The 25865-nt window shown below is 46.1% G+C and overlaps 1 protein-coding gene across 2 annotated transcripts in view; it reads right to left on the bottom strand.

Moving 5' to 3' along the window:
• The window catches only part of EPG5 (ectopic P-granules autophagy protein 5 homolog), a 244378-nt gene that overhangs the window by 16443 nt on the left and 202070 nt on the right, over window positions 1-25865 (bottom strand). Inside the window, exons 37-39 of one of the 2 annotated variants that reach the window (XM_033935191.1) lie at window positions 25579-25764; window positions 23569-23778; window positions 13154-13298 (exon numbers count right to left, since the gene is read on the bottom strand). In XM_033935191.1, coding sequence (XP_033791082.1) covers window positions 13154-13298; window positions 23569-23778; window positions 25579-25764 — 541 coding nt within the window. The remainder of the gene's footprint in view (window positions 1-13153; window positions 13299-23568; window positions 23779-25578; window positions 25765-25865) is intronic. The other variant, XM_033935200.1, reaches the window with a different exon arrangement.

Here is a 25865-nt window from a genome sequence, read left to right as displayed (position 1 = left end):
TTTAGAGAGTGCCCTCTCGTTCTCCCTACTTTGGACAGAGTGAACAACCTGTCCTTTTCCACCAAGTCTATTCCCTTCAGTACCTTGAATGTTTCAATCATGTCCCCTCTCAATCTCCTCTGTTAGAGGGAGAAGAGGCCGAGTTACTCTAATCTTTCACTGTACGGCAACTCCTCCAGCCCCTTAACCATCTTAGTCGCTTTTGAGTAGTACCATGTCCTTTTTCATGTACGGCGACCAGTGTTGGACGCAGTACTCCAGGTGAGGGCGCACCATGGCCTGGTACAGCAGCATGATAATCTTCTCCAATCTGTTCGTGATCCCCTTCTTTATCATTCCTAACATTCTGTTTGCCCTATTCACCGCCACCATACATTGCATGGACGGCTTCATTGACTTGTCGATTAGAACTCCCAAGTCTCTTTCCTGGGAGGTCTCTCCAAGTACTTCCCCGGACATCCTGTATTCGTGACTCCATTTGTGACGCTTTTCTAGTCCGAGTATTGTCCATTTATTCCCACTCTCTGTTTCCTATCCGCCAACCAGTTTTTAATCCACGTGAGTATATCACCCTCGATTCCATGGCTTGCAATTTTTCGAAGCAGACGTTCATGAAGGACCTTGTCAAATGCCTTCTGAAAATCTAGATATCCGATGTCGACTGGGTCACCATTGTCTATCTACCTATTTACTCCCTCGAAGAAGTGCAGTAAGTTTGTCAAACAAGATCTTCCTTTGCTGAAGTCATGCTGGCTGGTCTTCATCAGTTTGTGTCCGTCAAGGTGATTGATGATGCAGGTATGTGTCTGTATATGGCCTTTTGGTTGAGGATGGGCTGAGGAGGGATTCAATGGTTAGGAGGGTATAGATGGGCTGGAGTAAGTTTTGACAGAGATTTCAGCAGTTGGAACCCAAGCACAGTACCGGGTAGAGCTTTGGATTCTTGCCCAGAAATAGCTAAGAAGAAAAAATTAAAAAATTTAAATTGAATCAGGTTGGACAGACTAGATGGACCATTTGGGACTTTATCTGCCATCATCTACTATGCTAGTCCTTTATCAGCGCCTCTACCATCTTTCCCGGTACCAAGTCAGACTCACTGGTCTGTAGTTTCCCAGATCCCACCTCGAACCTTTCTTGAAGATCGGCGTAACATTCGCCACTTTTCAGTCTTCCGGAATCTTTCCTGATTTGATCGACAGATTGGCTATTAGTTGAAGCAGTTCAGTTATAACCCTTTCAGTTCCTTGATTACTCTCGGGTGGATGCCAGGGATTTATCGCTTTTAAGCCTATCAATCTGTCTGCATACCTCTTCTAGACAGACCATCGATCCTGTCAGTTTCCCGTGTATATCCTGTTGGATTCTGGTATATTTGATAAATCCTCTTCGGTAAATACAGACATAAAAAATGTGTTCAGTTTGTCGGCAATGGCTTTGTCCTCCTTTAGTACTCCCTTTATTCCATGGTCATCTAAAGACCTCACTGCTTCCTTCGCGGGTCGTTTCCCCTTAATATACTGAAAGAACAGCTTAAAATTTTGCATCCTTGGCTATTTTTTCCTCGTAGTCCCTTTTGGCTCCTCTTACCACCTTATGGCACTCGCTTTGATGTTGTTTGGGTTTTTTCCAGTTTTTGTCGTTTTTATCCTTTTCCATTACTTAAACGAAGTCTTCTTGTCTCTGATCGCTTCCTTCACTGCTACAGTGAGCCACGCCGGTTCTTTGTTTTTTTTCCTCTTGGAAACCTTCTTGATACACGGTATATAAAGATTTTGCGCCTCGGTGACTGTGTCCTTAAAATGGGACCCTGCTTGCTCTAGGGTATTTACAGTGCTTATACTCTTCCTAATCTTCTTCCTCACCATGACTCTCATCCCTTCGTAGTAGAGAGCTGCACGAGAATGGGGACAATGGGGATCCCGCGGGTTCCCCCTTCGGGTCACGGAGATCCCGTGGGGACACCCTCTAGGGTCGCAGGGATCCCGTGGGGACGCCCTCTAGGGTCGCAGGGTTCTTGCGGGGTTGAATGTACACGCGAGGCTCATCTTCTCCCTAACTGCCCTGCCGCAGCACACAGCCGATTGGAAGTCTTTCACGATGTCAGCGCTGACGTCGGAGGGAAGGCTTAAGCCCCGGGTGCAGCCTTAAGGGGGGGGGGAGTGCACAGCCAGCCAGTCCCCTTACCTTTGTGGCGCTTCCCCCGACCGACCGACAACAGGCCCAGTCTGACAAACCTCCCTGTCCTGTAGCCGCGAATCTAAATTACCTTCTTACAGCAGCTTCAATACTCCAGCTGCTGTAAGAAGGTAATTTAGATTCGCGGCTACAGGGCAGGGAGGTTTGTCGGACCGGGCCTGTTCTGTTGTTGGGCGGGCGGGGAAGCACCACGAAGGTAAGGGGCAAGGAGAGAGAAAGGGAGGAAAGGTGGAGTGGAGAGGAAAAGACGCTTAAGGGAAATGGGTAAAACTGAGGGGGGGAGAAGGACGCTGAAAGCACTGGGGAAGACAAAGGGGTGGAGAAGGACGCTGAAAGGACATGGGGAAGACAGGGGGGGAAAAGGACGCTGAAAGCACATGGGGAAGATAAAGGAGTGGAGAAGGATGCTGAAAGCACAAGGGGAAGATAAAGGGATGGAGAAGGATGCTGAAAGCACAAGGGGAAGACGGGGGGAGAAGGACGCTGAAAAGACATGGGGAAAACAGAGGGGGAGAAGGACGCTGAAAGGACATGTGGAAGACGGGGGGGAAGGACGCTGAAAGGACATGGGGAAGACGGGGGGGAGAAGGATGCTGAAAGGACATGGGGGAGAAGGACGCTGAAAGGACATGGGGAAGACGGGGGGTGGGGGAGAAGGACACTGAAAAGGACACTGAAAGGACATGGGGAAGACAAAGGAGGAGAAGGACGCTGAAAGGACATGGGGAAGATGGAGGGGGGAGAAGGACGCTGAAAGGACATGGGGAAGACAGAGGGGGGAGAAGGACACTGAAAGCACATGTAGAAGACAGAGGGGGGATAAGGACGCTGACAGGACATGGGGAAGATGGGGGAGAAGGATGCTGAAAGGAAATGGGGAAGATAGAGTGGGCAGAAGACACTGGCAGGGAAGAAGACAGATGCCAGACCATGGGGGGAGAGGAGGGAAGAAGATGGGTGCCAGACCAATTTGGAAGGGGGAAGAAAGGGAGAGGCACAGTAACAGAGCAAATGGAAGATGCAGAGAGAAGAGAGATAGTGGATGGAAGGAATTGAATGAGAACATGAGGAAAGCAGAAACCAGGCAACAAAGGTAGGAAAAATTTTTTTTTTTTTCTTTTTCTGCTTCAGGATAAAGTAGTATATTAGTTGTGTTGATAAAAATTTATAAACATTAGAAGCTCGGGTAAAACCCGTTTACAAAGTATGTATTCTTCCCAATTAATATTTCCAAATTAATTAAGTTTTTTTGCTTATTTGTAAATGGGTTTCTACCAGAGCCTTTAATTCAGTAGCATAATTAAATGAAATAACTATTTCTGAAGTTTATAGGGACGGGCGGGGACGGAAGAGATTCCTCGCGGGGACGGGTGGGGACGGGTGGGATTCCTCACGGGGACGGATGGGACTTTGGCGGGGACGGGTGGGATTTCTGTCCCCGCGCAACTCTCTACTTCGTAGTTCCTTTTTTGGAAGTTCAGTGCTGTTGCAGTCGTTCCGGATCGATTTTTTGTTCCTGTGTTTAGGTGGAAGCAGATCATGTTGTTATCAGTTTCCCAGTGTCCCTTCTACTTCTATACCAATAAGTTTCAATTTTGTAACCATTTAAAATCAAGGAGTGTTTTTGTAGGCACCCTGTATTTTAGACTCTTCGTTAATGTTATTCATTTTTCCCAGAATACATACCTACATATGGTTTATGGTTCTTATTTCCCCCTGCCTGAAGAAGAAACAAATCCCAAGCATTGTCATTATTTCTTATGGGAGTGACTTTCACACTTGTCAAACATACATATATTCTTAATATGTGAAAATTCCCTTATGAGAGATGCATCAGGAAATTAAAAATTCATGGGATAGGAAATTGCACTCTATTAATTCATTGCTGGTCAAAAAATAGGAAAACAGAGTAGGACAAAATAGTCAATTTCCCCAATGAAGAAAGATATTTTTTCATACTGCTTTTATAAACTATTCATATCTAAGCAAATCTACGGGCTCCTTTTACTAAGGTGCGCTAGCTAGCGTTTTTAGTGCACACAGGAAATTACCACGCGCTACGCTTCTAGAACTAACACCAGCTCAAGGTCTAGCTCAGTTAAGGTCTAGCTCAGTTAGGGTCTGAGCTGCGTTGCATTTGCCATATGGGATCGCTAGCACGGCTTTGTAAAAGGGGCCCAAGAGAACAAAATGAGTAACAGGAAAAAAACACTTAGACAAAAAGGTATCGAAATGACAACTGGAGACCAAAATAAAAGAATAAAACAGGAAAGAAACTGAAAAGGGATCAAGAAAGAAAGAATGGCTTGGGCTCGGAAAATATTTTATGGACTTGATCTGCTGCAACTAGGTAGAGAGGACTAAAGCTGGTTGGGGGTCAGGAGAGAGAATGGGAGTGCATGTGGGTGTGAATGTGCTGGAAATATGAGGTGGAAGGGACAGAATAGGACATGCCAACCTGAGGAAGAGAAAAAGTGAAACCTCTCAGCATTCTAACATCCCTATTTCTTGCCCCGGACCCAATTCAGGCAAACTACACCTACCCCGAAAAAGCACAGTTACTTACCGTAACAGGTGTTATCCAGGGACAGCAGGCAGATATTCTTAACGTATGGGTACGGAGCCCCGGTACGGACACTTTTAATTAGAAAGTTCTAGTTGACCGCACCGCGCATGCGGTGGAGAGCGTGGTCCCCAGTTAAGATAAGCCAGCTAAGAAGCCAACCCGGGGAGGAGGGCGGGTCCTAAGAATATCTGCCTGCTGTCCCTGGATAACACCTGTTACGGTAAGTAACTGTGCTTTATCCCAGGACAAGCAGGCAGCATATTCTTAACGTATGGGTGACCTCCAAGCTAACAGAGGGGGAGGAGGGATGGTTGGCCATTAGGAAAATAAATTTTGTAACACAGATTGGCCGAAAAGTCCATCCCGTCTGGAGAAGGCATCCAGACAGTAGTGAGTAGTGAATGTGTGAACTGAGGACCAAGTGGCAGCCTTGCAGATTTCCTCAATGGGCGTGGAACGGAGGAAAGCTACGGAAGCAGCCATAGCTCTGACTCTGTGGGCCGTGACAGCACCTTCCAGTGAGAGACAGGCCCAAGCATAACAGAAGGCAATGCAGGCAGCAAGCCAGTTAGAAAGCGTCCGTTTAGAGACAGGGCGACCTAAACGGTTAGGGTCGAAAGATAGAAAGAGCTGAGGGGATGAGCGGTGAGCCCTGGTGCGATCAAGATAGTAAGCAAGGGCACGCTTACAGTCCAGCGTATGCAGCGCCTGTTCCCCAGGATGAGAGTGGGGTTTGGGAAAAAAGACAGGCAAAACAATGGACTGGTTGAGGTGAAAGTCCGAGACCCCCTTGGGAAGGAACTTAGGATGGGTGCGCAGAACCACCTTGTCATGGTGAAAAACAGTGAAAGGTGGGTCGGCAACCAGTGCATGCAGCTCACTAACCCTCCTGGCAGAGGTGATGGCAATGAGGAAAAGCACCTTCCATGTCAGAAATTTGAGTGAAGTAATGGCAAGAGGCTCAAACGGAGGTTTCATGAGGGTCGACAAAACCACATTCAGGTCCCAGACGACTGGAGGAGGCTTCAGAGGTGGTTTGACATTGAAGAGGCCTCTCATGAACCGGGAAACCAGGGGATGAGCCGTAAGAGGTTTTCTGAGGATAGGCTCATGGAACGCAGTGATGGCACTGAGGTGGACTCTGATGGAGGTAGACTTGAGGCCAGCGTCGGACAGAGAGAGCAAATAGTCCAGTACAGTTTCCACCGCCAATGAGGTGGGATCGTGGTGATGCAGTAGACACCAAGAGGAGAACCTGGTCCACTTCTGATGGTAACATTGGAGGGTGGCCGGTTTCCTGGAGGCATCCAAAATGCGACGGACAGGCTGAGACAGATTCTGTGGAGAGGTCAGCCCGAGAGAAACCAAGCTATCAGGTGGAGCGAGGACAGATTGGGATGTAGTAGAGACTGATGCTGCTGCGTAAGTAGAGTAGGAAACACAGGAAGAGGAATGGGCTCCCTGGAGCTGAGTTGGAGCAGGAGAGAGAGCCAGTGTTGGCGAGGCCACCGAGGAGCGATGAGAATCATGGCGGTATTGTCTCTGCGGAGTTTGAACAACGTCCGCAACATCAGAGGAAGTGGAGGGAAGGCATAGAGAAACCGACCCGTCCAGTTGAGCAGGAACGCATCCGGGGCTAGACGATGAGGAGAGGAGAGTCTGGAACAGAAAAGGGGCAGTTGATGGTTGTGAGGAGCTGCAAAGAGGTCCACCTGAGGAGTGCCCCACCGATCGAAGATGGAGTGGAGTGTGGTCGGATCCAGAGTCCACTCGTGAGGTTGAAGGATGCGGCTGAGATTGTCGGCCAGGGAGTTCTGTTCGCCCTGGATGTAGACAGCCTTGAGGAAGAGATTGCGGGCCGTGGCCCAGGTCCAGATGCGGATGGCCTCCTGACAGAGGAGGGGAGAACCGATGCCGCCTTGCTTGTTTATGTAATACATGGCGACTTGGTTGTCTGTGCACAGGAGAAGAACCTGAGGGTAGAGAAGGTGTTGGAAAGCTTTGAGTGCATAGAACATGGCCCTGAGTTCCAGGAAGTTGATATGATGTTGACGTTCCTGAGGGGTCCAGAGACCCTGTGTGCGAAGTTCTCCCAGGTGGGCTCCCCATGCGTAGGGGGAGGCATCCGTGGTGATGACCATGGAGTGAGGGGGTAGATGAAAAAGCAGACCCCTGGAAAGATTGGAGGAGTTCAACCACCATTGAAGAGATCGCTGAAGAGATGATGTCACACAGATGGGATGAGAAAGAAGGTCCGTGGTCTGAGACCATTGGTTGGCTAGAGCCCATTGAGGTGTTCTGAGGTGGAGTCGTGCTAGAGGGAGCACATGGACCGTGGAACCATGTGGCCCAGGAGGACCATCATCTGCCGAGCAGGGATGGAGTGATGAAGGAGCACCTGGCGGCAAAGATGGAGCAGGGTCTGTTGACGGTCGGAGGGGAGAAACGCCCTCATCAGAGTGGTGTCGAGAACTGCTCCAATGAACTGAAGTCGCTGTGTGGGAAGCAGATGCGATTTGGGGTAGTTGATCTCGAACCCCAGAAGATGGAGGAAAGAGATGGTGTGTTGAGTGGCTTGTAGCACAAGCCACTCAACGGAGACGTAGGTGCTTTCACTAACCAATCGTCCAAGTAGGGGAACACCTGGAGGTTGTGAGACCTGAGGAAGGCCGCCACCACAATAAGGCACTTGGTGAACACCCTGGGTGATGATGCGAGGCCAAAGGGTAGCACTTTGTACTGGTAGTGATGGTGCTGTATCTGAAACCGGAGGTAGCGACGTGAAGTCTGATTGATTGGAATGTGAGTGTAGGCCTCCTTGAGGTCTAGGGAACATAGCCAATCGTGTTGAGAGAGAAGAGGGTAAAGCGTGGCCAGGGAGAGCATTCTGAACTTTTCCTTGACCAGACACTTGTTGAGGTCCCTGAGATCGAGGATGGGATGTAGGTCTCCTGTCTTCTTGGGTACCAGGAAGTAGCGGGAGTAGAATCCCTGACCCCTTTGGTCTTGGGGGACTTCTTCGATGGCATTGAGAAGAAGGAGGGATTGAACCTCCTTGAGAAGGAGGAGGGTTTGAGAGGAGTGAGAAGCAGACTCTACGGGAGGATTGTCTGGTGGAAGAGTCTGGAAGTTGAGAGAATAGCCGTGGCGAATGATGGTAAGGACCCACTGGTCTGACGTGATGACCTCCCAACGGCTGAGAAAAAGTTGCAGGCGTCCTCCGATAGGTTGAGGAAGAGGTAACGCTGGTGAAAGACTGGCTATGCCCTGGAGAAAGGAGTCAAAAGGGCTGAGAAGGTTTTGACTGAGGGAGAGGCTTGGCAGGTTGATGAGATTGGGAGCGAGCCTGAGTTTGCTGTTGCTGACGAGGTCGTCGAGGTTGTTGCGGAGGTGGATGAAGAGGTCTGGCTGAGAATCTGCGTTGGTATGAAGACTGCTGTCTATAGGGGCGAGCAGGCGGAGTCTTCTTCTTTGGTTTGATGAGAGTATCCCACCTGGTCTCGTGAGCAGAGAGTTTCTGGGTGGTGGAGTCTAGGGACTCTCCGAAAAGTTCATCACCAAGACAAGGTGCGTTAGCCAAGCGGTCTTGGTGGTTAACATCGAGGTCGGAAACTCTCAGCCAGGCCAGACGTCTCATAGCAACCGCCATGGCCGAAGCTCGAGAGGTGAGCTCGAAAGAATCATAAATAGAGCGCACCATGAATTTGCGGAGTTGGAGCAGACTGGAAATGTGTTGTTGGAAAAGAGGGACCTTCGTTCAGGAAGATACTTTTGTAATGAAGAGAGTTGTTGAACCAGATGCTTCATGTAGAAGGAGAAGTGAAAGGTGTAATTATTGGCTCTGTTTGCAAGCATTGAATTTTGATAAAGGCGCTTGTCAAATTTATCCATCGTTTTGCCCTCTCTGCCAGGAGGGGTAGAAGCATAAATACTGGATCCCTGGGTTTTCTTCAAGGTGGATTCGACAAGAAGAGATTCATGGGGTAGTTGGGGTTTGTCAAACCCCGGGATAGGGATGACCATGTAGAGACTATCCAGTTTTCTAGGGGCCCCCGGTACCGAGAGAGGGTTCTCCCAATTCTTGTAGAAAGTTTCCCGTAAGATGTCGTGGACGGGTAACTTTAGGAATTCTTTGGGAGGTTGCTCGAAGTCTAGGGCATCTAAGAAAGCCTGTGACTTTTTAGAGTCAGATTCTAATGGGATAGAGAGAGCCGCTGACATTTCCCGAAGAAATTTGGTGAACGAGGATTGTTCAGGCTTGGAACCGGTATCGATTGTGGAGGGCTCCTCGTCGGTTGAAGAAGCCTCATCGTCGGTACCGGGTTGGGATTCTTCCCAGAGGTCCGGGTCCCTGACGTCGGTGTGTATAGGACGGGACGGTGGTGTGGATGGTTCTGCGTGGCGAGTCTTAGAGAGAGATTTGCCAGAACGCATGGAGACGGTACCGGGGGAAGAGGAGCAGTGCCGGTCTCGGTTGGCTTGGCGACGGTCCTGATGTCGGAGAGGATCGGCATCAGAGTGCAGTTGCACGAGAGGGTTGATGGGTTCCGCCGTGAGCACCGGCATGGACGTGTTTAATGGTACCGATGGAGTCGACTCCGGTGGTATGGTGCGAGGCTCGGGACGGTCCGGTACCGGAAGGAGCGGGGCCAATATTGTTGGCAACAGGTGCTGTAGTTGTTGCTGTAGCTGCTCCTGTAATTGAGTTTGGAGTATGGCCGCAATGCGGTCGTCCAGAGGAGGCACCGGTACCGCTTTTTTCTTTTTCGGTATCATAGGTGCTGCTCTACGCCCCGGCGATGAGGAGGCCGATGACGAGGCACTCACCGAAATCGGGGCGGAGCGTTTACGGGGTCGGCTGGATGCCGGGAGGACCGGTGTCGCCGCCGTGGCAGGAGGGCGCTCAAGGGAAGTGGAAGGCTTCTTAGCCGGCTTACCTGACGCCATCGACCCCGAGGAAGGATCAGGCGGTGTGGAGGTAGTCGGTGCCGACTTTAGCGGCGCCATCGATGGTGTGGCAGACTCCATGGCAGATCCGGTGCCAAAAAGGATGTTCTGCTGGATCTGCCTATTCTTTAATGTACGTTTTTTAAGAGTAGCACAGCGGGTGCAGGTGTCAGCCCGATGCTCTGGACCCAGGCACTGTAAGCACCAATTGTGCGGGTCAGTGAGAGAGATCGGGCGTGCACACCGCTGGCACTTCTTAAAACCCGGCTGAGGGGGCATGAATGGAAACACGGCCTCCGCAAAATCAAACCCGGAGGCCTGTATGTTGGCAACAGGCCCCGCCGGGGCCGGCCAGAAAAATAAAGGAAAAGACAAATTAAAGAATTTTTTTTTTTTTTAGACGAAAAAGAAACCCGAAGGGAAAAAAGCAAAAAAGGAAGAAAATTACGCGAGCGGGAAGGCAAAGTAGAAAATTTCAACAGCCGTTGAAAGCACATGCGTCTTCTTCGCTCCGCGGAAACGAAGAAACTGGGGACCACGCTCTCCTCCGTCGAGCGGGAAGGCACCCGCGCATGCGCGGTGCAGTCAACTAGAACTTTCTAGTTAAAAGTGTCCGTACCGGGGCTCCGTCGGTGACGTCACCCATACGTTAAGAATATGCTGCCTGCTTGTCCTGGGATAATAAGAGCTACCCTGAAAATAAGCCCTAGCATGATTTTCGGGATAGGTCTTAATATAAGCCCTACCCCCTTAAAATAAGCCCTAGTTGCCGGCAGCAGCAATGCTTTCCCCCGCCGAGCCATCTCTCCCTCCCATCTGAACCACGAGACAGGAATACCTTATAACAAACTGGCAGCATCGGCACTCGGCAGCAATCTACACAGGCTGCTTCACAGCCTTCTATATCCTGGGCATTCTTCTGCTGATGATGACATCAGCAATGCAGCAGAGGAACGCCCGGGAGATAGAAGGCCGCAAAGCAGCCTGTGTAGATTCCTGCCGAGTGCTGATGCTGCCTGTTTGTTATAAGGTATTCCTGTCTCGCGGTTCAGATGGGAAGGAGAGATGGGTCAGTGGGGGGATGGGGGAGGTGCGCAGAGGCAGGGGGATAGAAAGATGCTACACGGGGGGGGGGGGATGGGAGGAAGGGAGGGATAGAAGCTGCAAGGGTTCTGCTGCACAAGGGATGGGAGGGAGGCAAGAAAGACATTGCACAAAGGGATGGGTGAGAGTGGAGGAAAAATGCTGCACATGTGGGGGAGAGAAAGGAAAAAGGAAGAATTGGGGTGGAGGAGAGGAAGGGAGAGATGATCACTGTACATGAAAAAATAAGACATCCCCTGAAAATAATCCCTAGTGTGTTTTTTGGATCCAGAATTAATATAAGACAGTCTTATTTTGGGGGAAACACGGTACTTCTGTCTCCCACTACAGAACCTCTGATGCAGATCACAAATACAAGCACGGGCATAACATCTCCCTCCTTTCCTTCCCCTGCCTGCACAGACCCAGCCCAGTCACAGACACACATGGAATGAAAAACAGCAGCAACCTCCTCTTCTGCCACCTGGTCTGAATGTAAACATTGCAGTGCAGAACAGGAAGCTGCTGCCTGACATGCAGCTCTTCTCATTTAGTTCCATGTGTCTCTACAGCAAACTGGGGGGGGGGAGAGTATTGGGTGTCATGTGGCTGGGAGGGGGTGATGGAGCATCAGATGTCTGTCTGTGTTTGCCACAAGAGAAGGGGAAGAGTGAGAGCAGGAGGCACAGTCAGTCAGACAACCGCTGTGAAGAAGGAAGCAAAGGGGGCAACATTTCAGCCAGCGGGAGAGGTGGGCAAAAATCCAACAGGGCCACTGTTCCCATGCTCTCTGAAGAAACCTGTGCCATGGCCAAACTCTCCTCCAAAGTTTCTCCCTTAAAAGGCACCACATGGTCCAAAGTCAGACTGGATTACCATCTGTTTCTTGTAATTATTCTTGTCACCAACAGGGAGAAAGCTTAAAATCGGATCAGTGGCCTGATGCTGCTTGCCTAGTGTGACCATATGGCTCCAGAAAAAAGGGGCGGATTGAGAGACATCCGGGTTTTACTTCCATTGAAAGCAACCAAGATGTCTCAATCTGTTCTTCTTACTTCCATTGCTTTCAATGGAAGTAAAACCCGGATGTCTCAATCCGTCCCCTTTTTTTCTGGAGCCATATGGTCACACTATGCTTGCCACACATCATAGCAGGAGCAGCGCTTCACTGCTTCAGCCTATGCCACCATGGGACAAATAGTGAGGAAACTCCCGTTAAAATTAAAAAGGGCGCAACAGATCAGCTTGGAAGAATCTCCCCCCTCTCCAATTGAATGAAGACTTGACAAAGGTTTCTGCAAAGAAGACACAAGGCAGTGTTTTTTTCAAAGAAGAAGGACAATGAAAAGGAGGTATACCCCTAAAGGCCAACCAGCTCAGCCAGACCTCCATCTCAACTACAAGAGTAATCATCTAGATCAGTGTTTCTCAACTTGTTCCTGGAGTACCCCTTGCCACTCAGGTTTTCAAGATATCCACATAATGGAGCAGTGTATGCAAATCAAGTTTAAGCAAATTCTATGTGGATATCCTGAAAACCTGACTGGCAAAGGGGTACTCCAGGACTGAGCTGAGAAACACTGATCTAGAGATCAGTACAGAAGCTGCATCTTCCACCCACTGGAGACAGAGAAACACTGAACTGGAACAGCTACACAGTGCCTCTTAAAGCAGAGCTCAGTTCTGTGTTCTCTATCTCTACCTAGCCCACAAATTCTGGACTGATCTGTTGGTGATGCTAAGAAATATGCCTACATTGAAAAGCCACAACCAGAAATTGGTCATAATCCTAAAATGCACCATCTAACCTATTCAATAAATACTACTTGAATAACCACTGTTATAACTTAAAACAAATAGACCACCATATCAAGAAATCCTTATTTTTCATTCAAACACAGGATAAGGCATAATCATAGGTCTAAACTGAATAACCACTGGATGGGCGGCTCGGCATTTAGCATGTGCTGCTCAGCAGCGCAGTTTTGTAAAAGGACCAGAAAATCTGGTCGTTAATTTTTTTTTTATAATCATCTCCCCTCCTCTCCATTCCATTCCTTAGGTACCATGTCTTCTTATCTCCCTCCCCACCCCTGGGCACTACTATCTCATCTTTCCCCTCCCTGTTAGTTCTTTTATGATTATGTATGCTACTTTGTGCTCCACCTCGGACAAAGGCAGATTATAAATTTTTAAAAAACTATAAACTTGTGACCTGGTCTAGCTCCTGTTAGAAGCAGGATATTGGGCTAAATAGACCATTGGTTTGATCCAGTATGGATATTCTTATGTTCTAGATAAATAGGAAATTGAGAGATTTAAATGCAGATGTTTTTAAATAGTAAATATTCAACCCACCTGGGGGGTTAAAGACAGCAATATCATCTAGCAGCTTTAACAGTTCCTCTTCCAGCACTGGAAAGGTTATCTTACTATTCTGTTCCAATGCAGTTAGAAACTGAACTATCTGGTGAATGTACAGCTGGCATTTGGGAGTTATATCCTATTAGAAAACAAAAATAAAAATGATATGCGATACAAACACTAAGACAGGAATGAGAAATTAGTACCTAGATTACTGTATATACTCGAACATAAAGCAACCCAAACATAAACAGAGGTAACATTTTTCCTCCCAAAAGGGAAGAAAAAAGGTTGACTCGAACATAAACCAGAAGGGTTATATTCAAGTACCCTGCCAGCTCTGCACCCAGCCCCCTTCCCTCACTTCCTCCCCTGCCCAGCTCTGCCCCTCCCTCCTTGCCCTATCAGGCTCTACACCCTGATCCCACTCTCTTCCGATGCCTTGCAGGCCTCCACTGGGCGTGCTGTAAGCCCTGGTGGTCCAGCGGTGGGTTAGGACAGGAGGGATCCCTCCCGCCTATTGTCCTGGCCAACTCTAACACTCACCAGTCTCACCTGATTAGTAAAAAACGTACCTTTAAAATCTTTGGTGGTCCAGCAGCAATCTTCCTACGTACCTGTCCCGTGCAGAGCCGCTATCTGAATGGCTGTCATGAGTTCTTCTGAGACCATGAGAACTTGCGAGGTTGCCTCAAGATCTCATGGTAGTCATTCAGATAGTGGCTCTGCACAGGGCAGGAGCATAGGAAAATCGCTCTGTTCACGGCTGGACCACCAGGAATTTTACTAATCAGGGAGGCGGGAGGGAGATGAGAGTTGCTATAGTCGGCTCCATTGTACTATCGGGTCTTACAGCAGGCCCGGTGGTCTGTAAGGGGGGCGCTGACACAAATATAAACTGAGACCCCCATTTATGGGCCTTAAAATCTCAGTTTATATTCAAGTAAATATGGTAAAATTATGTATTTTAAAAACATTTATCCACATATAGGGCAATTTATCCATATATAGGGCAATTCCATAAAGTAAAAACTTGATTCCATAAAGTACTAGCTCACATTTAAGTACACATTATGTGCTTGTTTCATTAAAATAATGGCACATATATGCCAAAATTCCACCTAAGTATTATTCTGTAAATGTTGAGTCAGTTCAGCGAATGGCCACCAGGATGGTCTCAGGACTCAAAGATCTCTCGTATGAGGAACGTCTGGGTAAGTTGCAGCTATACTCACTCGAGGAACGCAGGGTGACGTGATTGAGATGTTCAAATATGTTATGGGCCCTATTGAGGTAGAAGAAGATATCTTTTTTCTTAAAGGACCTACGGCAACAAGAGGGCATCCATTGAAAATCAGGGGTGGGAGATTTAATAGCGACACTAGGAAGTATTTCTTCACTAAAAGGATGGTTGATTGTTGAAATGATCTTCCACTGCAGGTAATTGAGGCTAGCAACGTGCTAGATTTTAAGAAAAAATGGGATTAGCATGTGGGATCACTTTAAGGAAGAACTTAGGGGGGAGGATCATTAAAGTGGGCAGACTTGTTGGGCCGGTGACCCTTTTCTGCTATCATATTCAATGTTTCTGTGTTTTAGAGCAAACTTGGTCCCTTTTTAAAGACAGTCACCGAGGCGCAAAATCTACATATACCGTGTATAAACAAAGGATCCAAGAGGAAAAAGAACAAACAACCGGCATGGATTACTGTAGAGGTGAAGGAAGCGATCAGAGACAAGAAAACTTTGTTTAAGAAATGGAAAAGGTCAAAAATGGACAAAAACTGGAATAAGCACAAACAACATCAACGCAGGTGCCACAAGGCAGTGAAAGGGGCCAAAAGAGACGACAAGGAAAAAATAGCCAAGGAGGCAAAAAACTTCAAACCATTCTTTCGATATATTAAGGGGAAACGACCTACGAAGGAAGCGGTGGGAGCGTTGGATGACCATGGAATAAAGGGAGTGCTAAAGGAGAACAAAGCCATTGCCGACAAACTGAACACATTTTTTGCGTCTGTATTTACGGAAGAGGATATACACAGCATACCGGAACCCCTCTGGCTATATGCTGGAAACGAAGGGAAACTGGCAGGATTGACGGTCAGTCTAGATGAGGTATGCAGGCAGATTGATAGGCTAAAGAGTGATAAATCCCTGGGACCTGATGGCATCCATCTGAGGGTCATCAAGGAACTGAAAGGGACTATAGCTGAACTGCTTCAACTAATAGCCAATCTGTCGATCAAATCGGGAAAGAATCCAGAAGACTGGAAGGTGGCGAATGTTACACCGATCTTCAAGAAAGGTTTGAGGGGGATCCAGGTAACTACAGACCGGTGAGTCTGACCTCGGTACTGGGAAAGATGGTAGAGATGCTAATAAAGGACCGCATCATTGATCACCTTGACGGACACGGGCTGATGAGGACCAGTCAGCACGGTTTCAGCAAAGGCAGATCGTGTTTGACGAATTTGCTGCACTTCTTTGAGGGAGTAAACAGGCAGATAGACAAGGGTGACTCAATCAACATTGTATATCTGGATTTTCAGAAGACGTTTGACAAGGTTCCACATGAACGACTACTTTGGAAAATTGCAAGCCATGGAATCGAAGGTGAAATACTCATGTGGATTAAAAACAGGCTGGAGCATAGGAAACAGAGAGTGGGGGTAAATTGACAATATTCTGACTGGAAGAGCGTCACCAGTGGGATGCCGCAGGGCATGGTACTTGGAACCATGCTCTTCAACATCTTTAAAAATGACCTGGACATTGGTACGAGTGAGGTGATTAAATTTGCAGATGATACGAAGTTATTCAGAGTAGTGAGGATGCAAGGGGATTGCGAAGATCTGCAACGTGACATAACCAAGCTCGAGAAATGGGCATCAACATGGCAAATGAGGTTCAACGTGGATAAGTGTAAAGTGATGCATGTCGGTAACAAAAATCTCATGCACGAATACAGGATGTCCGGGGCAGTACTTGGAGAGACCTCCCAGGAAAAAGACTTGGGAGTTCTGATCGACAAATTGATGAAGCCGTCTGCGCAATGTGCGGTGGTGGCGAAAAGGGCGAACAGAATGCTAGTAATGATTAAGAAGGGGATCACAAACAGATCGGAGAAGGTTGTCATGCCGCTGTACCGAGCCATGGTGCGCCCTCACCTGGAGTACTGCATCCAGCACTGGTCGCTGTATTTGAAGAAGGACACGGTACTACTTGAAAGGGTCCAGAGTAGAGCGACTAAAATGGTTAAGGGGCTGGAGGAGTTGCCGTACAGTGAGATATTGGAGAAACTAGGCCTCTTCTCCCTTGAAAAGAGGAGACTGAGAGGGGACATGATCAAAACATTCAAGATACTGAAGGGAATAGACTTAGTAGATAAACACAGGTTGTTCACCCTCTCCAAGGTAGAGAGAACAAGAGGCCACTCTCTAAAGCTGAAAGGGGATAGATTCTGTACAAATGTAAGGAAGTTCTTCTTCACCCAGAGAGTGGTGGAAAACTGGAACGCTCTTCCGGAGTCTGTTAAAGGGGAAAACACCCTCCAGGGATTCAAGACAAAGTTGTACAAGTTCCTGCTAAACTGGAACATGCGCAGGTGAGGCTGGACTCATTTAGAGCACTAGTCTTTGACCTGAGGGCCGCTGCGTGAGCGGACTGCTGGGCAGGATTGACCACCAGTCTGACCCAGCAGCGGCAATTCTTATGCTCTTGTGTACCTGGGATAATATACCCATCTGCTCTTTCTCTCCCTACAGATGCCATAACTTTCCCTGCAAGCTGTATTGTGCCAACTTCTCTAGCACTTGGTAGACTAGACTTATGTAGCCTCTTCTCTTTCCCTTACAGATGACAGAGGCAATGGTCTTAGGCAATGGCTGATGCCTCCCACAATCCACCTCAAGGGCCTAGCTTAAGAAAGATTTTTACCCCCCCCCCCCTTTATAAAGCCACAGTAGCGGCTGCCAAGTGTCAATTCCTAACAGGCTTTGGTGCGATTACCACAGGCCACTGCGGTAATCACCTTTGTAAGGGCCATAAAGAGGCAGACAGGAACACAAGGCTGTCACCAAATGGACATTTAGCTTGAAGAAATCCCATATTCAGATCAGAAACGGAGTTGGGGGAGAACTTCTCTATACCCCTAGTAAATCTTAGGACAACTTCTGCAGGACAATCAAGGCCTGCAGAATGATCCACACCGCGCTATCAACTGACAGGTGCCAGAATCAGAGGCACCAATGCCGATAAACCCAGACAATGATGATGAGAGACCAAACACCCTCATAAGCCCATCAGCATGCAATGAAAGCAAAGGAAAACTCTCACATATTTTGTGCATCAGCAAAATGTTATTACAAGTTCCCCAGTGTAAATCAAAAATAACTCAAAATAATGTGTAACTCCAAATAATGTGTATAATTAATTACAATTCTTGATATACCACTACATATCTACTATGTGGTTTACAACAAAGTAACTTTATCAAGTAAAGTACACCCCAGATATTTGCAGGGGTTCCGTTCCAGGATCCCCCGTGAATATCGAAAAACCGCAAATACGGTTTTTTGCCTGGGGAGGTAGGAGAGGGCAGCTGGAGCGCCGGCGAGTGAAGGAAATCACTTGCGGTATACTCCGACCGCCTCTTCCTGTACTGAAGTCGGGCTACACCAATCAGGAGCTGCTTTGACATGTAGCTCCTGATTGGTGTAGCCTGACTTTAGTATAGGAAAAGGCAGTCAGAGAATACCGCGAATGAGTGAAACTGCGAATCGCGAATTCGCGGGGGGGGGAACACTGTACTCTGTTTTTTCCTCATCAGTCACAATCTAGTTGTGGTACCCGGGGCAATGGGGGATTAAGTGACTTGCCCAGGGACACAAGGAGCAGTAACGGGATCGAACCCACAAAACTTCCAATCACTTAGGGCTCCTTTTACAAAGGTGCGCTAAGTAATTTAGTGCATGCTAACCACGTGCTAAACGCTAACGCGTGCATGTTAGTCTATGGACACGTTAGCGGTTAGCGTGCACGTATATTTAGCCCGCTAAAATGCATAACGCATCTTAGTAAAACAGGGGATAAGACTTCACACACACAAAAAACCCTTCCTCCCATCTGTCACTATGTATAAGTGTATATTGTGACCCAGTTCCCCAAGCCACCCTGTGACCTATGCACATTTGTTTCACCCCCTACCAATCCCTAGCTCTTTCCTCTGACACAGTAACGATTTGGGGGAGCCAGCTGAAAGTCGGTCTTCAGTGCAAAAACTGTTGCGAGTTGAAGGGCTGATCAGAAAAGCCTGGTCCACTTTGCCTCACCCAAGTCATACCTGGCCTCCCCAATGAAGATGGGGAAAACCAGGCACTGATAACTCTTGGGTGGGGGAAAGGTGAACTGATGATGCTCTAAGAGCACAAAGGCATTGAGGTGGCCGATGAGGGTGTTTCAGATGCATACGATGTTCCATGGCACTCAGCGAGAGAAGAAAGGCCAGTGTGCAATTCAGGGTATGACGCTAGAAAAGGTTCACAGAAGAGCGACCAAGATGATAAAGGAGATGGAACACCTCTCGTATGAGGAAAGACTACAAAGATTAGGGCTCTTCAGCTTGGAAAAGAGACGGCTGAGGGGAGATATGACTGAAGTCTACAAAATCCTGAGTGGAGGAGAACGGGTACAAGTAGATCGATTTTTCACTATGTCAAAGACTAGGGGATACTCAATGAAACTGCAGGGAAATACTTTTAAAACCAATAGGAGGAAATTTTTTCACTCATAGAATAATTAAGCTCTGGAACGCGTTGCCAGAGGTTGTGATAAGAGTGGATAGTGTAGCTGGTTTTAAAAAAGGTTTGGACAAATTCCTGGAGGAAAAGTCTATCATCTGTTATTAAGACATAGGGGAAGCCTCTGCTTGCCCTGGATCTGTAGCATGGAATGTTGCTACTCTTTGGGTTTTAGCCAGGTACTAGTGACCTGGATTGGCCACCGTGAAAACGGGCTACTGGGCTTGATTGGCCATTGGTCTGACCCAGTAAAGCTATTCTTATGTTCTTGAAGTTTTTGTCATAGTTCGCCCATTTCCTCCTCCTCAGTGTCTTACAGACTCTGAACATCCGCACAGAAACCACTGATATCTGCCCTGGGTAGGGTGTCATTCTGACAAATGTGGCTAACTGGTTTTGTTATTATATAGTAACATAGTACATGACACATAAAGACTTGTATGCTCCAAACAGTCAGCCCAACAATATAAAAACTCATAGCATAATACTTATGCATTCTTGATCTTGATTTGTCCTTGACACACCGTAGAAGTCTGCCTGGCTCTAGTCCCATTCCAGGCCTTCCAAATCTCTCCAACCACGATAAGGGCACAGACGGTAGAAGTATGCCTAGCACTGGCTTTGCTTCTCAATTTCTGGTGTTGCCATCTAATCACCGCTAAGCTTGTTTGGTTCTATGCCTTCCACACAGAATTCCTTCATTTATCCCATGCATCACAAGAGTGATTTCATAGCCTGTGCAAACCTGCAGAAGACTTTAGCCGCCACAGTATATAAGTCCACTGGACAAGTGACACCCTTGTCCCACAGGATGCCAGTACAGAGCTTATGAAATATGAGCTACAAGAGGTCATGAAATATGAGCCACATAAGTGCAAATGTTAGGCCTTTGTCCTTCATATATGGTGATGGCATCCTGTTACACAGTCAGTATTTGTGTATACTGAACCAATGTGATAGTTTCACGTAATAGAGCTTGAAAGGGGTGGGGTCGATAGGGGGCAAATAAGACATTACCCCAGTGTGTCAGAAAGGTGACACCATAGTATGCAATTGGAGATGCATGAAACAACTTATAGATAAATTAGTGCTTTGTGGCAGAGTTGTGTCCAAAATGCAGAAGAATCACAGGATGCCCTGGGATCTAGCTGTTTTACTACTTGGGATCTAGCTACGTACTTGGGACCTGGGTTGGCCACTGTTGGAAACAATTTGCTGGGCTTGATGGACCTTCATTCTGTTCTAGTATGGCAATTCTTATGTCTAAAATTAGCAGCAATCATTCATGCATGTGTCCAATAGGTGCTTACCGGTTTTAGGCACTCTTAATGATAGAAAAGGGTGTAAATTAGTGAACCTCAACGATAAAGTGCTCAATTATCTGTGTGATGCATTCCAATGAGCTTAGTATAGAAATGTGATGCAGGCCACCTGCAGGGGGATACTATCATTGTACAGAGTACAAGGCCTTAATGGCATTTACTGCTTTCAATTTGAAATCAGGTGTCACAGAGAATCTCCAATGAGCCACACCTCTTCAGGCAAGGGTAGATGCTAGTTTTCACCTGTGCCGACACTCTCTGAGATGCTCATTCACGTAGGCCTTCCCTATCTGGCCCCCAGCAGACCCTTTCCATATTGTATATCTGCGCAGCCCTGTCTCCACTATGGCCCCTACCTATGCCTAACTAGGTGTGGTTCCTGATTGATACAGCTATGGCCATCACTGATATGCCCTCCTCATTGGGGGTGTTTCTGTTCCAGCCTATTCAGCATCTCTGGTAAGTCTTTCTAGTGCTTCTTTTGTACCATACCTATAAACTTATAAACACGGAGATGACATTGAGGCCACAGGGATGGGTATGGTAGGCCAACTACAAAGTAGCTATGCTACATGATATGACTGCCTGGACCCCCATATATGCTAACTGGAATTCTATGAGTGATGGATTTCTATAACTGCACTGAAAATCATGGGATAGGTATTCAAGATCCACTGGTGTGTATTTACATCAAGGTATTGTTCACATGCGCCTTCCAATGGCCTGCGAGCAAAACAGAGGGCCTGGAACTGTTCAGAAAGCTAGGCATTGGATCATCAGTATTAAGGAGAGCTGAACACCATATATTTGCATTCTAATTTGTATGTGGTCCATATGCATCAAATGTGGTTTTCACATAGTTTAATTATTTCTTTCACACTTTTTCTCACAGAACACACAAAGGAACATGGAAGGTGTAGTTTAGTGGCAGGCTGGTGCCATGGCATGGGACAAGACCACATGCTTTAGGCTCTAGTACGCTTAAGGGCCTGTTCTGCCCCACAGACAAAGATATAGTTACTTTACATGTGGTCAGGGTCCCATGGATATTTAAGTGTTAGGTCTATGGTTTGTATGGTATGTATTTAGATGCCTTCTCAGAGATGGTATGTATTCTCATAGAAATATACTATATGCGTTGTAAAGAATTCTTTATGCTCAATTAAATGGTTAATAAAAATTTATTGAAAACAAAAAAGAAATATAGTGTGACATACTTGTGTGATACACCCTACGATGTCGATATCCCTGCACCACAGCAGGGTATCATCGTGGACAATACATTGAAATCTTCCGCTCAGTGTGTAGTGCGGTCAATAAAGTAAACAGTATTAGGAATTATTTAAGAAAGGAAAATAAGACTAAAAAATATTATAATTCCTTTGTATTGCTCCATGGTGCAACCTAACCTTACATTGCATTAGTGACTTTTATTCCACCATTACCTTGCAGTTCAAGGCAGATTACGTAAGAGGTTACCTGGACATTTCCAGGAGAATTACAAAGCAGAGCGGATTACTTCGGAGGAGATCTGGACATTTTTCAGGGTCATTACAAGATAGATATAATTTAACTAGAAAGTTATAGGGTCTGGAGAAGATAGAAATGATCCATGCGGTGTTAGTTTGTCTCAATAAATTTCTTGAACAATAGGGTTTTTATTTCTCTTCTGAAAGGATTTGTAGTCTGGTGTTGTGATCAGTAGATTGGAGAGTTGGTGGTCTATTTTCGCTGCCTGCATGGCCAGTAGGTCATCGTACATTTTCTTGCGCTGTATGCCTCTGATCGGGGGGGTGAGTGACCTTAAGTACTGTGTGCAATTCTGGTTGTCATATCTCAAAAAAGATACAGAATTAGAAACAGTTATAAGAAGGGCAACCAAAATTCTTAAAGGGATGGAATTCCTCTCATATGGAAAAAGGCTTAAGAGGTTAGGGCTCTTCATCTTGGAGAAGAGAAAGCTGAGGGAGGATATGATAGAGTTTCACAAAATCCTGCATGGAGTAGAATCAGTAAATGTGAACTGATTGTTTACTCTTTCAAAAATGTGCTAAGTCGAGGGGAAACTCCATGAACTTGCAAGGTAATTCTTTTAAATCAAAGAGAAGAAAATACTTTTTTCCCCTCAATAAATAATTAAGCTCTGGAACATTGCCAGAGGATGTGGTAAAAGCAGTTTAGCAAGTCTGGATTTAAAAAACATTTGGACAAGTTCCAGAATGAAAAGCTGATAAACTGCTACCAAGGTAGACATGTGGAAAGTCACTATAATTTTCTGGGCCACCAGCAGGGAACAAACAATCGATTTAAATGCAGTCTTAAATTAATTTTGGCCATTATAGCAGCTAATAGATCGTATATAAATAAATAAATTTATAATATATGTTAATACATCTACTTCAAAAACAATATCACTGATTTCCTTATTGAGTATACTTATTGACTTGGTGTTGCTAAGCTTAAAAGTACACTTCACAAAGAGTATGTGATATTACACTCCCAGTTTTCCCTATCTCTGGAATGCATTGGTAGAGTGTGGGTTCTATAGAAGAAGAAAATTCCTCGAGATCAACTGAACTGTAAGTTTATTTAAGTTTTGTATTAAAGAAAGCTTGCTTAAGGAATCACAGAATCCAGAATGGTAATATTATAGGCTAGAGATTCAATGAGCTTATCTGTCTGGGATCCACTGGAATAAGCCTCAAAACAATAATTTATAAATAAGAGAAACAATATAAAATTAAAACACAATGATTACTTGTTACTTCTATCTCTGGCTTCTCTCCCTTTTACTATAAAACAAATCAGACTTATGATGGAACAGCCAAAAAATTATTTTGAATATAAACTTATAAGCATACATGTAACCATGATTAATGCAGAAGGAAAAGAATATATGCACCAAAGGTGATTCAATGTCATGCATGGCTTATCTACTTCCCTAGGCTGCTTTTCTTTTTCACAATTAATTCCATTTAAGGTATATCTGACTCATACTTGTAATTATTAATTTCTTCATCTACTGATTATTATTTGTGTTCTGTTTTTGATTTGTAGAATAATCGGTGACCCTGAAGCAGGCAGTTATCTGCTGAAACATGGCCCTGTGTTGGGTCTCTTTGTTTGTCGGTGCTTTGCTAATAAAAGAGTGCTTTATATTCTACACTCATGTGCAGGAAAGATCTTGGTCCACCCCTACTTCTACGCATTCATTGGTTTTGCTACACAGGGGTTTTCTCGTTCCTTTTCGTATTTTTTGTGTTTAGGTTATAACTAGCATACTTACAGCACAGACGTTGCTTTCTAAAGAAACACCAAACCCTGCAGAAGCCTTGAGAAGTTTCAGGATCAGATCAGATGAAAATTCCTTTGTTAAAACAACAGATGGTGGATAGTGACTGCTAAAATAACCCATGACACGCTGATAAGATATGATGTCCACAAGTTGCCAAGTCAGGGAGTTTGCTTGTCCAAGAAGGTTTATCAGAGGTGATCCCTGTGGATAAAAATATCTAAGTACTTGAAAAATAATTTACTTTCTTTTTTTCCAATTTGAGGAGTGAAGGCTGAAAGATTGTACTGCAAATCTTTCAACAAGATCATCTTCAGAGATTCCTCTGCATTCACCATTTACCATCTCTGGAGTGAACAATAATTTACAAGGCTATAGTGGTTATTTTAGAAGCATCTATATATTTAAATGGTGGCCTTTAAACAATTGAAGAGGCCCAGATAAATGCTATTTTAAAACAGGGGCCATTAAGTTGTATGGAAACTCACTACATCTAAATGGAGCAAGGGGACATGGGAGGGATAGGGAGAAAGAATGATCTGAGAATCCATATCAGCAGTGTTAAACTAGGATGCTGGAATTTAGAACTGCTCTAAGGCATGAGTAAGTACCTGCTGTAGGAGCAGCACTACATCCCAGAATCATTGATCCCATGAAGACAAGACATTTCATCCCCATCACAGACCTACCTCAATGGCAGTCCCCCAACCCTGCATTAGACCTATCCCCAAAAGCCTGCAATGACCCCCTCTTTCAACTAGCCTTCACCTAAATCAAACCCCTCTCCTCGGGAGGCTCTCACATGCAGGCCCAAGCCCAACATTTGGCAGCCTCACCAGACACCTGTCCCCTTCCCCCACATTCCAAGGTCTTCAAAATTAGAAACCTCACCCAACTTTGACTTGGGTCCCTGGTGTCTAGGAGTGATGCCCATTTGGGTCCCTGGGTAGGAGTGATGCCCATTTGACAAATTCCAAAATGGCTGCCAAAACCTCTAATGCAATATTGTGGTATTGGTACTAGAGGACTTGGCAGCCATTTGGAACCCTGCAGCTGTGAGGTGGAAGCAATTGTGTACTGCTCCCACTGCACTAGACCCTAGGACCCCCTATAAACCCTCAGACTAGCCAACACCTATTTTTGAGGCCTCTGGCCTCCTGGAGGAGGGGGGAGTTGTTTGGGGGAGGTTGTCACATGCCAGGCTCATGCCCACATGTGAAGATCTATTGGAGGTGTGTGGGGGGAGAGGAAGTGACTTAGCTGAAGGCAGTCCAGCAACAGTAATGGAAAAAGGAAGGGCTGGGACTGGCATCGAGCTAAGGCTGTGATGTGTAAGGGGGCGAGGCAATGACGCTGGCATTGGGAAACAGTGATTTTAGAAAGCTGCTCCCATATCTATGTCAGAAGTATATTTTTCCCCTCTTGTCCAGCTTTCTAAAACTGCTGGATATGAAATGGGCCAAGACATGCAGTCCTGTTCTTATTTTATAAAAGGCTTTATATTTATAGAGCCTCTTAAAAACTGTATGAGAATTTCACACACTGGATGTTGGAATTCCCCTCCGCACGTCCATTTCTCAAGTGGGACATCTGTAAAATAGATTTACCTATGTATATGAGCTATCTGACAACTGTCCGCTTTCTCTGAGCTGAACAGTTCTTTGAATTTGTGTGGCTGTCAGGATCTGTTGCTCGGAAAGCAGATCCTTTTTGCCTTCTCCCTCCCCAAATCTGTCTACCTAAAAGTTAAACTGGCCATATTTGCTCTCATCATGCTTCCTTCAAAACCAAGAGCTAGCATATGAACAAATTAGGGTTGTTGTTTTTTTAGCTCTTTGCAGTATCTAATTTATTACTTCTGTCATTAAAGCAAAATCATCTAGTAAGACTATATATTGCCACAAAAACAAATAATTTCAGATACTGTCAGGTCTTTCAGTATTGTACTCAAGGAGAGCTGTATAACCAGAGAGATCTGACCTTGAGGCATCCTCTAACACTTACTGGTTTACTTATAAGCTCTTCTTCTTTTGCAAGGAAAATCATCATGAAAAGCAAGCAGGCCGCCATGTTGTGTGTTTTCAGATAGGGCTTGGGGTTCCAGGCATCAGAGAGAACGCTAACCCAATTAACTTCACATAAGACAGAACCCAAAAATAGGAAGCAGCTCTTTGGGCTGCCTCTTTCAATCTAGAAGAAATACAGAAGAACATTTAGTTACAAGTGTTTATAATCTTTGTATTTCTTTGCATAAAAAGAAATTAAAGTAGATATACTTGGAACGTTTTCTT

This window comes from Geotrypetes seraphini, chromosome 1 (genome assembly GCF_902459505.1).
Source record: "Geotrypetes seraphini chromosome 1, aGeoSer1.1, whole genome shotgun sequence".
Classification (NCBI taxonomy): Eukaryota; Metazoa; Chordata; class Amphibia; order Gymnophiona; family Dermophiidae; genus Geotrypetes; species Geotrypetes seraphini.
The sequence above is the reverse complement of the archived record's forward strand: the minus strand, read 5'-3'. Positions and strand labels throughout refer to the sequence as shown.